Source organism: Dryobates pubescens, chromosome 5 (assembly GCF_014839835.1).
Source record: "Dryobates pubescens isolate bDryPub1 chromosome 5, bDryPub1.pri, whole genome shotgun sequence".
Lineage (NCBI taxonomy): Eukaryota > Metazoa > Chordata > Aves > Piciformes > Picidae > Dryobates > Dryobates pubescens.
Genome location: NC_071616.1, coordinates 10030491 through 10044948, shown reverse-complemented (window position 1 = coordinate 10044948; position 14458 = coordinate 10030491). Strand labels below are relative to the sequence as shown.

General features: G+C 43.4%; 1 protein-coding gene across 1 annotated transcript in view; it reads right to left on the bottom strand.

Moving 5' to 3' along the window:
• The window catches only part of LOC104300366 (cytochrome c oxidase assembly protein COX16 homolog, mitochondrial), a 63783-nt gene that overhangs the window by 39562 nt on the left and 9763 nt on the right, over positions 1-14458 (bottom strand). Inside the window, exon 2 of the mRNA XM_054161574.1 lies at positions 5302-5379. Coding sequence (XP_054017549.1) covers positions 5302-5379 — 78 coding nt within the window. The remainder of the gene's footprint in view (positions 1-5301; positions 5380-14458) is intronic.

The following is a 14458-nucleotide window of genomic DNA, read 5'->3' as shown; positions in this document are numbered from 1 at the left end:
CCTTTCCCTGGTAGTTTGTATGTTGCTTCTCTTCAACCCTCCACAATAACCAACAGTCAACAGTACAGACAATTCCGCATGTCTGAGATCAAAGAATGTTAGGGGTTGGAAGGAACCTTGAAAGACATCTAGTCCAAACCCTCTGCCAGAGAAGGATCATTTAGTGTAGGTCACACAGGAACACATCCAGGTGGGTTTTGAACGTCTCCAGAGGAGACTCCACAACCTCTCTGGGCAGTTTGTTCCAGTTCTCTGTCACCCTCACAGTGAAAAATTTTCCTTACGTTCATGTGGAACCTCCTGTGCTCCAGCTTGCACCCATTGCCCCTTGTTCTGTCACTGAACATCACTGACAAGAGCCTGGCTGCATCCTCCCAACACTCACCCTTCATTTATAAACACTAATAAGGTCACCCCTTAGTCTCCTCTTGTCCAGGCTAAACAGACACAGCTCCCTCAGCCTTTCCTTAGAAGGGAGATAGGGAGATGTTCTACTCCCTTAATCATCTTTGTGGCTCTACACTGGACTCTTTCAAGCAGTTTCCTGTCCTTCTTGAACTGAGGAGCTCAGAACAGGACAAAATATTCCAGACACAGCCTCACCAAGGCAGAGATTCTTCCACCCACAATTAGATCAGCAGGTCTCTAACATGCCTTGAATGACAGCAGTGGGCACACAGTAAATAAAAACAATTCAATTATTATACAGAAGTCACATCTCCTATAAAAAGCCTCCTTAAATAAGCATTTCTATTCCATTACATACAGAATGAGAAGTAAGACACAGAAAGGGCCTAGTTTTCCACTTGAGAATAAAGGTGTTTGGAATGATGCCTATACAAAGCTACTCCTTTCTTCTCCTCTAATTCCAGTAATTTTCCCGTAAGCATACCTGGGTTTCTATGCCCAATTTGGATTTGCATAAATTCTTCCCAGAAAAGAAACAATTACCTCTTACAGAATGATTTCTCCATTAATGGACATTTTGGCAGCAACAGATAATGGAGGAATCCTTGATTAGTTGCAGGAGAATTCTGACCAGCAAAAAACAGCCATTTACATCAAGAGTCTGAGCAGAACTTTGCTTTAAAAGCCAGAGCACTCAGTGTGTAAAGGGAACATGACTGTGGTGGTTTAGGCTGAGTGCCTCCTGCTGCCACCACACAAGCTACACCTGCGATGTCCTGAGGGTCCAGCCCAGTGGGTGGGCATGGGAAGCCATGTATTTCATCCCAGAATGACCTGCTCCTTATGAAACCATCAGCAGGGTTCTATACTACCTCTTTCTTCCCTCATTGCTCCTATGGAGATGGTCCCTATCTAGTAATGGAGGGAGAGCTATCTCGAGGCCTCTTGGGCCTGGCTAGGCCTAAGGCTGGGAGGAGAAGGGGGAAGGGCAGTCTCAGATCTGGCCAGCTGAGATTAGCCTAACAGTGGAAGGAGGGCAGGGGGGGGGAAGAAAGAGCCCTTGGGGTTTTGGGTGTACCCTCAGGTGGGGAGAGGGAAGTGTTGGGATGCTCTTGGGTATGCTTTAGGATCTCTTTGTCACTGTGCCCTCTTCAACTGCAGCTCTAGGCTCTGTCTCTCTATCCTACACACTGGCTGAGCATCAGCCCAGAATTCCAAGCCATGACCCAAATGAACAAGAGGATAGAATTCATTTGCAGCCCCTTCCCAGCCCCATTGCAGGTCCAGCTCTAGGCTCTGCCTCTCTTCCAGCCCTATACTTCCTGAAATATCCAAACTACCATTTTCTCTTGAATTTTGCTTCCTCTTCAAAAGGCAGGTTGCCGTCAGTAACACAGACATTGTCACTAATGCAGCTTCTGCTCATTAAGCCCCTGTGAAAGTGGCAATTAACCCCTTAGGCACTGAAACACAATGCTTCCGTTGAAATACCAGAGTCAACTGAGAAGTTGTCGACTAATATGGTTTCCCTCTCAGCACAGTGAGAATAGTTAGACTTGGAAAGGACAAACTTTGGAAGGGAAGGCATTATAGTTTAACATTTGAAGTGTTTTAGAGATATACCACTAAAGTTCTGTATATCAAGCAGCAGAATAGAATAGAATAGAATAGAATAGAATAGACCAGGTTGGAAAAGACCTTTGAGATGATCGTGTCCAACCTATCATCCAACACCACCTAATTAACTAAACCATGAAGCCAAGCACCCCATCCAGTCTCCTCCTAAACACCTCCAGTGATGGTGACTCCACCACCTCCCCAGGCAGCCCATTCCAATGGCCAATCACGCTCTCTGTGAAGAATTTCTTCCTAACATCCAGCCTAAACCTCCCCTGGTGCAGCTTGAGACTGTGTCCTCTTGTTCTGGTGCTGGTTGCCTGGGAGAAGAGTCCAACCTCCACCTGTCCACAACCTCCCTTCACGTAGTTGTAGAGAGCAAGAAGGTCTGCTCTGAGCCTCCCCTTCTCCAGGCTAAGCAACCCCAGCTCCCTCAGACTCTCCTCACAGGGCTTGTGTTCCAAACCCCTCACCAACTTTGTTGCCCTTCTCTGGTCACGCTCCAGCAAGTCAACATCCTTCCTAAACTGAGGGACCCAGAACTGGACACAGGACTCAAGGTGTGGCCTAACCAGTGCAGTGTACAGGGGCAGAATCACCTCCCTGCTCCTGCTGGCCACACTATTCCTGATGTAGGCCAGGATGCCATTTGCCCTCTTGGCTGCCTGGGCACACTGCAGGCTCATGTTCAGCCTACCATCAACCAGTACCCCCAGATCCCTCTCTACCTGGCTGCTCTCCAGCCACTCTGACCACAGCCTGTAGCACTGCATGGGGTTGCTGTGGCCAATGTGCAGAATCCGGCTCTTGGATGTGTTAAATCTCATGCCCTTGGGCTCTGCCCATCAAGGAAACCAATTTAGGAGTCAGGCTTACAGAAGGGAGGCATACTGTAGTTTGCATTAAAACATGATCAGAAAGGACAGGCATGCAGGTATACTGAATCCTAACCTACTTTTGGATGGGGTGCTTAACTTTTTTCAACTTTGATTTTTCCACAGGAAAACAGAAATAATAACAACAATAATAATAATCATCATCATCATCATCCTGCCTTTCCTGACAGTAAAGCAATGAAACTTAATTCATTTAAATTCTGTGACAGCCTTTTGAGCCTCTTGTAAAAAAAGGGTTTATTTAATTAAACATAGTTACTATTCCAAAGGAGCAACTGTAAACAATAAAAATCCTACTTATTTTCTTGCCTACTGCAATATGCATATAACTGCCCAACCCCTTCCTTACTGAGTGCTTGTCTCTGCTCTGATAAGGACTTAGGCTAGTCAAATTGTGTTATGTGAGGAAAGCACATTCTGCTCCAACACAAACCCATTTTAACAAGTGGTAAATTTAGCAGCTGTTACGAATATCAGGAACTTTAATAGTGGTTTCAAATTAATTAATGTTATTTTCCTGTGTTTCATGTACTTTCTAAACTAGGTTTGTTTCTCTTTATCAGTTAAAATACATTCTAAATTCTTTTGCTGCCTTATTTAAAGAATTAGAATAGTTCTTAGCTCCATTTTTCATGGACATAGAAAAGGAAATTACTGGAACACACTGTTTTGAAATTTCTGTCTACAAATGAGCCCAAGGTTGGTGTTATTATCTCTCAACCAATACTGCACTGCTCTTTATTTATATTTCATCTATTCCTAAGTGAAACTGTAGTGAAAATGAAAACACAAAAGAGATGCTGCAGTCTTAAGTAATACCAGTTAGAGCAGAATCCAGATGTCCTTTTTTAGCTTTTCAGAGCTTAAGAACTCCAGCTTCCCCTCAGAGCTTTCATGTACTACTGTCTAATTCAATGATGCTTCCCTTGATTATAAATGTTGGGACAAGGAGCCTCATAGAGTTGAATGTGCACAACTGTTACTGGGTTTCTTCCCTGGGCTGAGGTCACAGCGCACATCGTGGAGGCCAAATGTAACTCACGGAGTATGAATCTGATCAGAAACCTGACAGAAACACAACAGGCAAACTCGTGGCCCTGTTGTGATCCCCATCTGGTTGGAGAAAAACCTGAAGGTTCCAAATGGTCCTAAAAGCTCAGGACTGATAGAAAATACCTAGAAGACAGCACTGGATTTGTCTATAAGCTATGTGAAATACAGGACTGAGCAGAAGTGGGCTACAAGGTGCTTCAAAAGCCACAGCCAGGTATGCAGCACAAGGAACAGTGAGGAATGATGATAGTAAATTTTAATGGACCACAGCAAGGGTCTAAGAGAAAACAAAAAAGGGGATCTCTAAGCTCTCAAAGATGTGACCACAGTAGAAAGCCAGTTTTGGAACCAATTTTGTATTTGGAGGCGTAAGCAGCACCAGTAAGCAAGGTATTTCCCTCACTCAGGATTCCAGTTTGTTTAAAGCACATTCAGACATAACAGCTCAAGACTAGCCCCTGCTTCTTTCACAAACCTTACAGAATAGGACACAGCACAATGTTAAAGGTATCTGCTTATCTCAGGCAATGCAAAGCCAAGCCCTAAAAACCATCTAACATTTTATACTCAATGCCAAGTATTGCTGAGGGAGCTGGGGTTGCTTAGCCTGGAGAAGAGGAGGCTCAGGGGAGACCTGAAGCGTTTGCCTGAAGGGAGGTTGTAGACAGGTGGGAGCTGGTCTCTTCTCCCAGGCAACCAGCACCAGAACAAGAGGACACAGTCTCAAGCTGCACCAGGGGAGGTTTAGGCTGGATGTTAGGAAGAAATTCTTCATAGAGAGAGTGACTGCCCATTGGAATGGGCTGCCTAGGGAGGTGGTGGAGTCACCATCACTGGAGGTGTTTAAGAAGAGACTGGATGAGGCATTTGGTGCCATGGTTTAGTTGATTAGATAGTGTTGGATGATAGGTTGGACACGATGATCTCAAAGGTCCCTCCCAACCTGTTCTGGTCTATTCTATTCCATTCGATTCGATTCTGTTCTGTTCTCAACTATCAGCGTTCTTAGTCTACATCAGATAAAATATCTTTGTAATAACCTCCTTCCAGATGTGCTAGACTTCTGTCTTAGGACTCAGAATTGCCACTCATAACTAAACAAAGGAACACAATTTTTCTGTTATGTTGATACATTTCAGACAGTAAAAGGATTCATCATCATGTCAACCCCTTTATTGCTACCTACACTACTTGCTACCCAAGAGTCTTACCTGTTAGCCCAGGGCCCGGTACTGAAAGACAAATTCCTCATACCAATAGTTTGCTTGAAGTCAGTACATATGCAAAGTGAAATCAAATGAAAACTAAAGCAAACCATTTCAACTACCTTGCCATGTAGTTTGTGGACATCATATCTTATTTGAGCGAACTCACGGAGCCCAAAAGATCCTCCAACAAGATACAACTGAAAAACAACAACAGGAAAACAGACATGTCAGAGGACTATGAGGGGGAGAAAAACAACACTTTGCATACTGACCCAATTCATTTACCAAGAGATCCTACTATTTTTCCAACAGAAACACCAGGAAATGAAAACAAGGATCACTTGGAAGATATGTTATAGGAGAAGAGGAGTATATGTAAAGCCAAAGGCTTCTTCCACTCTCTAAAGCTTGGATTTAATGAATTTCCTCCCTTATACAAAGGCAACTACTTCATGACTCACATTTTCTACACACTTCCTCTCCTCTTACCCCTTCTTTTCCCTCCCCATATGGCTTCTTGACATAACTGCAGCAAAGGAACCTTTACCTCAATGCCACAGGATTTATTCTTATCATTTGCAAACTCTGTGGGGAAGTACCAAGGCCACATTGACTGATTTTGATGTCTGTGGATAAGAGATCTAATTAACCTTCTGAAAAGATTGAAGCTGTAGTTCAATGATACATTATCACATAGGCTAAGAAATCATATCCAGCACACCTCCACTTTTATTACTGCCTCCTTAGATGGCTTGCAATTCCCTCCACATCTGTAAAGCTTATAAATGAGAATAATAAAGGGAGAAATGGCGGAGGGCAGGGGGGGGAACCTTCATATGCACATAAAGAAGTTGTTAAATTATTCTTTCTTATGACAGAGGGCTAGCATAAAACTGCCTATGTATTTCTACCATTAAAAAAATACAGAGTGACCAAAAAAGATGAAGTATTATTAACAAACAACATTAAGGCCTTTAAAATTTACTTTGAAAACTAGCTATTTTGTGGAAGAATCAGGCTCCTGCTCTGACCTGACAGACTCTCTGCTGTGCTCTGTTAAGGCACAGGAGGCCAGAAGGCTTCCCATCTAGAGATGCACATCTATGGAAGGTGGTAGCACAAGGAAGCTCTAAGGATCTGAGCGAAAAAAATACCTGACCAACCAAATGAAAAACAACCCCCAACACCATGCTGTTTTATTACACCACATTGCTCTTACAGTTCTTCATCACAGGCTGCTGCTGCACTGGCAACTGTTTTCTACACAATATTGACTGGTACATACTCAGTTTGCAGCAATGGCTTGTGTCCAAGAATTGTTCTAATTATGCTGTGCAGGGAGTTAAAATTATTTCCAAAAGGTATGCAATGCAAAGCTCACATCACTAAGGCCACAAACTCATAGTCATTCCATTTAAACAACAAATCAACAAATAAACCAATCTTCTACATTTATTCCTTCTAGAAGTTGCAGGACTACATGATTTCCCATCAAGCAGATTAAATTAGTCACAACCATGTGAATGCACCACACACACTTACATGCTGGTAAATTACAGACTGGAACCTAGGAACTACTGTGCTCTTTGCAGAACAGAAAACCCTTCAAGGACAGCCAGGATTTGAAGGCTCCACAGCCTCTTTCTTACCTGGCCCTTTCAATGAACCTACAAATTTAGGATAGGGTAGGACAGGGTAGGACAGGACAGGGTAGGACAGGACAGGGCAGGACAGGATAGGGTAGGGCAGAATAGGATAGGGTAGGGCAGAATAGGATAGGGTAGGGCAGAATAGACCAGACCAGACCAGGTTGGAAGAGACCTTCAAGATCATCATGCCCAACCTATCATCCAACACCATCTAACCAACTAAACCATGCAACCAAGCACCCCATCAAGTCTCCTCCTAAACATCCCCAATGATGGTGACTCCACCACCTCCCTGGGCAGCCCATTCCAATAGGCAATCACTCTCTCTATGAAGACTTTCTTTCTAACATCCAGTCTAAATCTCTAGCTAATAATTAGAGAGAAACAGACCAATATTTTGTGATAGGAACATTCATCTACTAGGCCACAATCAGAAAATCATCACATTGCACCAAGTTAACTTTCAGTGACTAGAAATCTGATGTACTATAAAACTGGATGGCACCATACTTCTAGCATAACTGGTCAAAGAATCAATGATGTTATAAATACTGAATCACCAAAATGCAAAATAGAGGCGGGGGGGGGAACACAACAAACCAACCAAACACAATAACAAAAAAAGAACCCTCATGCATCAGTATTTTGGTAAAAAAGAGGAACAGGAAACAGAAAATGAAGTATTCAAAAGGCTTAAAAAGAACCTGCACCAGAACAAAAGGACACAGTCTCAAGCTGCGCCAAGAGAAGTTTAGGCTCAAGGTGAGGAGAAAGTTCTTCACTGAGTCATTTGCCATTGGATTGGGCTGCCCGGGGAGGTGGTGGAGTCACCATCCCTGGAGGTGTTCAAGAGGAGATTGGACGTGGCACTTAGTGCCATGGTTTAGTCATGAGGTCTGTAGTGACAGGTTGGACCTGATGATCTTTGAGGTCTCTTCCAACCTTGGTGATTCTGTGATTGTTCAAGCATTATGCAATTAAAGCAGATCTGTCACCTAAAGATATGGTAACACATAAGGCTGAAAGCCTCAAGGATGAAACTAATTGAATTTCAATATGGTTGACACCTCAGCATAAATCTTCATTAGCAGATCCTCCTTTTAACTCCTAGCAAGCCTTGTGTTAATTAACAGCCAATGAGTTAACAAACTTCAAGTCTCAATGAACAGAAATCAGAGGTGCTACAGACAAGTTTATGGCTGCTACAAAGCACAGGTTATTGCCTTTGTGGATAGTAGTAGGCTGTCAAAGAGTGGCTATGGCAGGGCTAAAGCAACTGTGTTAGAAATGGTTCAGTACACAGTTGTTAAACCAGGCAGAAAGCAGCAATTACTTGTGACATCAATTAAAAATCAGTTTGCCTGATAACAAACTTGTATGAACTCCATACCATTATGGGATGCAGTATAAACAAGTGGAAGACCTTCGACTGGCCTCCTCCTTGTAACCCAACTATTATTTAACATATAAGCTGTGTCTTACAAAAACCATGGTCCAGGCTAAAAAAAGGAAATAAATAATAAAACAACAAAAAAATAAAATGAAAGTTCTGAGCCCCTCAGTTCAAGAAGGACAGGGAACTGCTTGAAAGAGTCCAGTGCAGAGCCACAAAGATGATTAAAGGAGTGGATCATCTCCCTTCTGAGGAAAGGCAGAGGGAGCTGGGTCTCTTTAGCCTGGAGAAGAATAGACTAAGAGGTGACCTCGCTACTGTTCATAAATATGTGAAGGGCAAGTATCAGGAGGATGGAGCCAAGCTCTTCTCAGAGATCTCAAATAACAAGACAAGGGGCAATGGGTGCAAGCTGGAGCACAGGAGGTTTCACACAAACATAAGAAAAAACATTTTCACTGCGAGGGTGGCAAAGCGCTGGCACAGACTGCCCAGAGAGGTGGAGTCCCCTTCTCTGGAGATACTCAAAACCTGCTTGGACATGTTCCTGTGTGACCCACTCTAGGTGATCCTTCTCTGGCAGGGGATTTGGTCTAGACTGTCTTTCAAGATCCCTTCCAACTCCTAATGTTCTGTGATAATACATTCTTTAGCTTTGCTCATTCAAAACTATGTAACATACACTGTAACAAAGGGAAATCAAGGAGAATGTTGTTGCATCAAATAAATCATGTGCTACTCATTTTGTCTCATCTCATTATATCACTTGTTGGACAGCAACCACCTATTTATTATACAACACATTTTATATTTGCAGCTCTATACATGATGATAAAGAAGTTGATACACAGACATCTCAGTTCCTTTAGACAGGTTTTGGCCTGTTTTACTCACATCACCTCTATATTACTAAAGGGGAAAAAATAAACCCACTTGGTTTCTGATGCACTTTTGCTCTTCACACAGCACAAGCAGTGTAACTACTGTGGCAAACTGGCATATTTTGCTTATTGGGCTTTACCAGTATAGCTGCCTTTACACTTCCAGTACTGCAAGGGTTGATTTATTTTAAGATGAAACACTGATGCTGTAAGAAATTACAGTGAAATATTACACCATGCAATGCTGGAAGGTTAGGACTAGGATTACATCATTTTCAAAAGCACAGAATATACACACACACAATAAATATATATATATATATATATATATATATATAAGTACTTATATATATAAGTAATTTGTTCTAAAGAACCTAACATGATGTCTAAGACCACTGTAAAACCAGGCCAGAATCAGTCTTATTCAGCATTTATTTAATCAACAGCATGCCAATACATTTAGCTGCCAGCTCTGAACATGAACTGCCTTGATCTACACAAGCCAGAGCAGCAATTAGTCAATTAGGTTTTGGACAAGTGTTTTAAAAAGCTAGTAAGAGAAGGTATAAATTAATGTATGCAACTGTAACAGCATTAAAGGTAGTAAAGGACTTAGTGACTGACAATTTATGGAGTGGAAATGCTAGTCCTGGTTTAGGTGTTTGCCTTCTCTTCTTTGCATTATGAGGGAAGACATCCTCACTACCTTAATTTAAGTTAACTGTATCTAGAAGTAAGAATGCATACATACAAACAACAAGGAAGCAGCAAGACGTCACCAGACAAAATGATTAAAAGTGAGACAAGACTCTAATTTAAAAGTCCAGCATCATTATCAGCTTGTTGGCTTTACATATTCTATAGGTCTCACATACCTTTCTAGTCTCCCATCTATAAAAATAGAGATAACCTCTACATTCCTTGCAAAGCCACTCCTCAGTTCAAAAAATACAAACAGGGACAAATTTTCCCAGCATAAGCCAAGGGCAACAGCAAAAGTCAGTATGTTCCATCCACTAGTCCAGGTATAAAAGACACAGTAGAAGTTATCACAGTATCACACAGTATCACCAAGGTTGGAAGAGACCTCAAAGATCATCGAGTCCAACCTGTCACCACAGACCTCATGACTAGACCATGGCACCAAGTGCCACGTCCAATCCCCTTTTGAACACCTCCAGGGATGGTGACTCCACCACCTCCCTGGGCAGCCCATTACAATGGTGAATGACTCGCTCAGTGAAGAACTTTCTCCTCACCTCAAGCCTAAACTTCCCCTGGCACAGCTTGAGACTGTGTCCCCTTGTTCTGGTGCTGGTTGCTAGAGAGAAGAGACCAACCCCTTCCTGGCCACAACCACCCTTCAGGTAGTTGAAGAGAGCAATGAGGTCTCCCCTGAGCCTCCTCCAGGCTAAACAAACCCAGCTCCCTCAGCCTCTCCTCATAGGGCTTGTGCTCAAGGCCTCTCCCCAGCCACATTGCCCTTCTCTGGACACGTTCAAGAGTCTCAATGTCCTTCCTAAACTGAGGGGCCCAGAACTGGACACAATACTCAAGGTGTGGCCTAACCAATGCAGAGTCCAGGGGCACAATGACTTCCCTGCTCCTGCTGGCCACACTATTCCTAATGCAGGTCAGGATGCCATTGGCCCTCTTGGCCACCTGGGCACACTGCTGGCTCATGTTTAGGCAGCTGTCAGCCCGCACCCCCAGGTCCCTCTCTGTTTGATAGCTCTCCAGCCACACTGACCCCAGCCTGTAGCTCTGCATGGGGTTGCCGTGGCCAAAGTGCAGCACCCGGCACTCGGACTTGTTGAATGCCAGGATTCAGATTGCCATATAAATAAAGCAGTTAGGATGGCAACATTCTAATGAAGTCAGGCTCAAGTTCACTTTCCAGTTTACTGAAAGGGGAAAAGCAACGCAGCTTATAAAGAAAATTAAGGTATACTTTTCTTCATGCCAAATTTTAGGATCATATAGGTACATTACTTACATCATAAATCATTAAGGCACTGACATCTGAAGAGCTCTGAAGATTAACATTTCAAATAGACCTGCATTGTTTGATTGTGAGGGAACTACTTATTTTACATGCTTCAGAATGTGGAGCAAACCCCATTATTACATAGTGAACATCATCTGTCCAGCTACTCAAATGCATTCAGTAGATCAAGGAAATTGTAACAACTTCTCCCTGTTCCCTTTTCATCTGAAGTTTACCTTAAATAGGCAAAAATCATAAAACACACCACTCAGCCAGCACTTAACAGCAAAGCAAAGAGCATATATCAGCACTGCTAGCACAACCTCCCCCTAAAGCTCTCACATTGGATTATTCCTTTACGTTTCAGTCACTGCACACACACACACACACACACACAACCAAACCCAAAACCCCTCAAACAAACAAACCAAACAACACAACACAAAACAACACAACCAAAACAAAACCAAAAACAACCAAGGGAAAAAAAAAACCTGCAATGTGGTAATGCAATTATGCATGCATGGAAGACTTGCATGTTCCAAAACAAAATGAAAGATAGGATGTGACATAAGAGCACCATCTGTCACATACACTCAGCAACCTCAATGAATGTTTTATGTCTAAAAAAAAAGTGACATCAAATTCTCTTTAATAACATTCCTTTCAAAATTCTATTTGTCCCCTTCTCCATTGGGAAGTATGTTATGCAATCACTTATAGATGGCAGCAATCCTGTCTCTTGAATCACATCTTAGGATGGGGAATGTTTGCATTTGTCACCAATTACAGTGAGATGGTCACTCTAACTGTTCTCTCGACAGCAGAACTTGGGACTTAGAGCCAAAGCGTGTCCAGAGAAGGGCAACAAAGTTGGTGAGGGGCTTGGAACACAAGCCCTATGAGGAGAGACTGAGGGAGCTGGGGTTGCTTAGCCTGGAGAAGAGGAGGCTCAGAGAAGACATTCTTGCTCTCTACAACTACCTAAAGGGAGGTTGTAGACAGGCAGAGGTTGGTCTCTTCTCCCAGGCAACCAGCACCAGAACAAGAGGACACAGTCTCAGGCTGCGCTAGAGGAGGTTTACGTTGGAGGTTAGGAGGAAGTTCTACAGAGAGAGAGTGATTGGCCATTGGAATGGGCTGCCTGAGGAGGTGGTGGAGTCACCATCACTGGGGGTGTTTAGGAGGAGACTTGATAGGGCGCTTGATTGCATGGTTTAGTTGATTAGGTGGTGTTGGATGATAGGTTGGGCACGATGATCTTGAAGGTCTCTTCCAACCTGGTTTATTCTATTCTATTCCCTATGTTTTCAGTCTCCTGCACAATCTAAAGCAGCCATCTTCAGTGCAGTGGGTTAAAGTAACCAGAAATTATTTCTCTGGCAGCACCCAGCAATTTGCCATATTACAGGCATCTCTGTAGTTTGAGAAAGCCAGTCCTGCTACAGTACTAATTGTGAAAGCCAGATCACAACATTACATAAATCCCTAAATGAACCAAATCACAGTATTTAGTGCTGGCAACACAGATTACACAGTGGTGGGAAGTGTTATGATATACATCACTGAGAAGGTACATGATAATTTTCTAACCTCAAGATTGCTGCTGCAAAAGCCACCAGCTATTCGTCAGGAGTGTCAAAATTAGAACAGTCATGTGAATGATTTGCTGTTAGCTCACAGGGATTGTGGTAAGAAGGGTTTGGGGGGAGGGGGGGTCCTTTTTAAAAAACTGTCTTATGTGCAATGCAAGACTGGGGAAAGATGGCAATCTGACAGCCCAGAAGACTGAAGTCTCTTTTCAGTTCCCTAAATAAAGTAGCAGGGCAAACTGCCAGTCCCAGAAAAGACCCAGGCAAGTCATCTTAACCTGAGGCGCCCCCCTCTGCCAGCTCCTACTCTCAGGAGCTTTCCCACAGCCATTCCAGCACCTGGCTCTAAAGCTGAAACTACTCAGAAGACAGAAAGCTGCAAAGTCTCCTCAGAAACCTACCCTCGATGGGCACAGAAGGGAGTCTAACTTCTCTTCTTATCTACAACAAATGGATATAATTTTCAGTTCAGATCAGAGGCCTCCTTTGGGGAAAACCAAAATCTGAAACTTATCCATCCCTTAGCAGTCATTTTCTTCAAAAGGACAGCAAACTGCATTGACTTAATGCATACACCAGAATTCACAAAGTGCAGAAAGACCGATTTGCATTACATTCAAAATGGATTCAATGTGCCAGTAGATGACTGCATGGCTACTATGCTGCGTCAGCACCCACCCTGGGACCTACCACCCTGGGACCTACCACCCTGGGACCTACCACCCTGGGACAGCAGCTAGTATAAACTGGAGCCAATTGTAACTGACTGATAAAGCAGAGGGGTATAGTTTTCAGAGCATGCCCAACTCTGTATGGAGTATTAAACTTGACCCAAGGTATTTGGTTAATCAGTTCCATACAGAGTGTGACTTTGCAAATACAAATGACTACAGGCCAAAGTAAAACAAAACAAAACCTGTCCATACCCTTTCACTGCTACTGCTCTCTGTCATTGTTTATTAAAATGTCCATTCCATAACAGGTTGGAAAGCACTGAAAATGCATTTACTAGAAACCAATCTAAGAACAATGCAGAAGAGACAGAAACATATATATGTTCCTCAGCATGGGAATTTGCACAAAAGGGCATTTTCAGACACAGCATTGCCATTTTGCATTACACACATTGCTTGGGCTGGTCAGGTAGCAAGGGAATTTCACTCTGCAGCTCTTTGAAAACCCAAGTGTGCCCTGGTGGTCAAGCTGCACTTTCTGAGCACCACCTTCTCTTTCTTCGTAAGCTTCTGAAAGCCAACGCTTTGACCCCTTATTAACATTATCCTTCCCTTTAATCAGAAGTTCAAATCCAGCCAAGGCACAGAATCACAGAATCACCAAGGTTGGAAGAGACCTCAAAGATCATCAAGTCCAACCTGTCACCACAGACCTCATGACTAAACCATGGCACCAAGTGCCACGTCCAATCCCCTCTTGAACACCTCCAGGGATGGTAACTCCACCACCTCCCTGGGCAGCCCATTCCAATGGCTAACAACTCTCTCTGTGAAGAACTTTCTCCTCACCTCAAGCCTAAACTTCCCCTGGCACAGCTTGACACTGTGTCTTCTTGTTCTGGTGCTGGTTTTCTGGGAGAAGAGACCAACCCCCTCCTGGCCACAACCACCCTTCAGGTAGTTGTAGAGAGCAATAAGGTCTCCCCTGAGCCTCCTCTTCTCCAGGCTAAACAATCCCAGCTCCCTCAGCCTCTCCTCATAAGGCTTGTGCTCAAGGCCTCTCACCAGCACATTACAATGAGAGATGGTTACATATCATG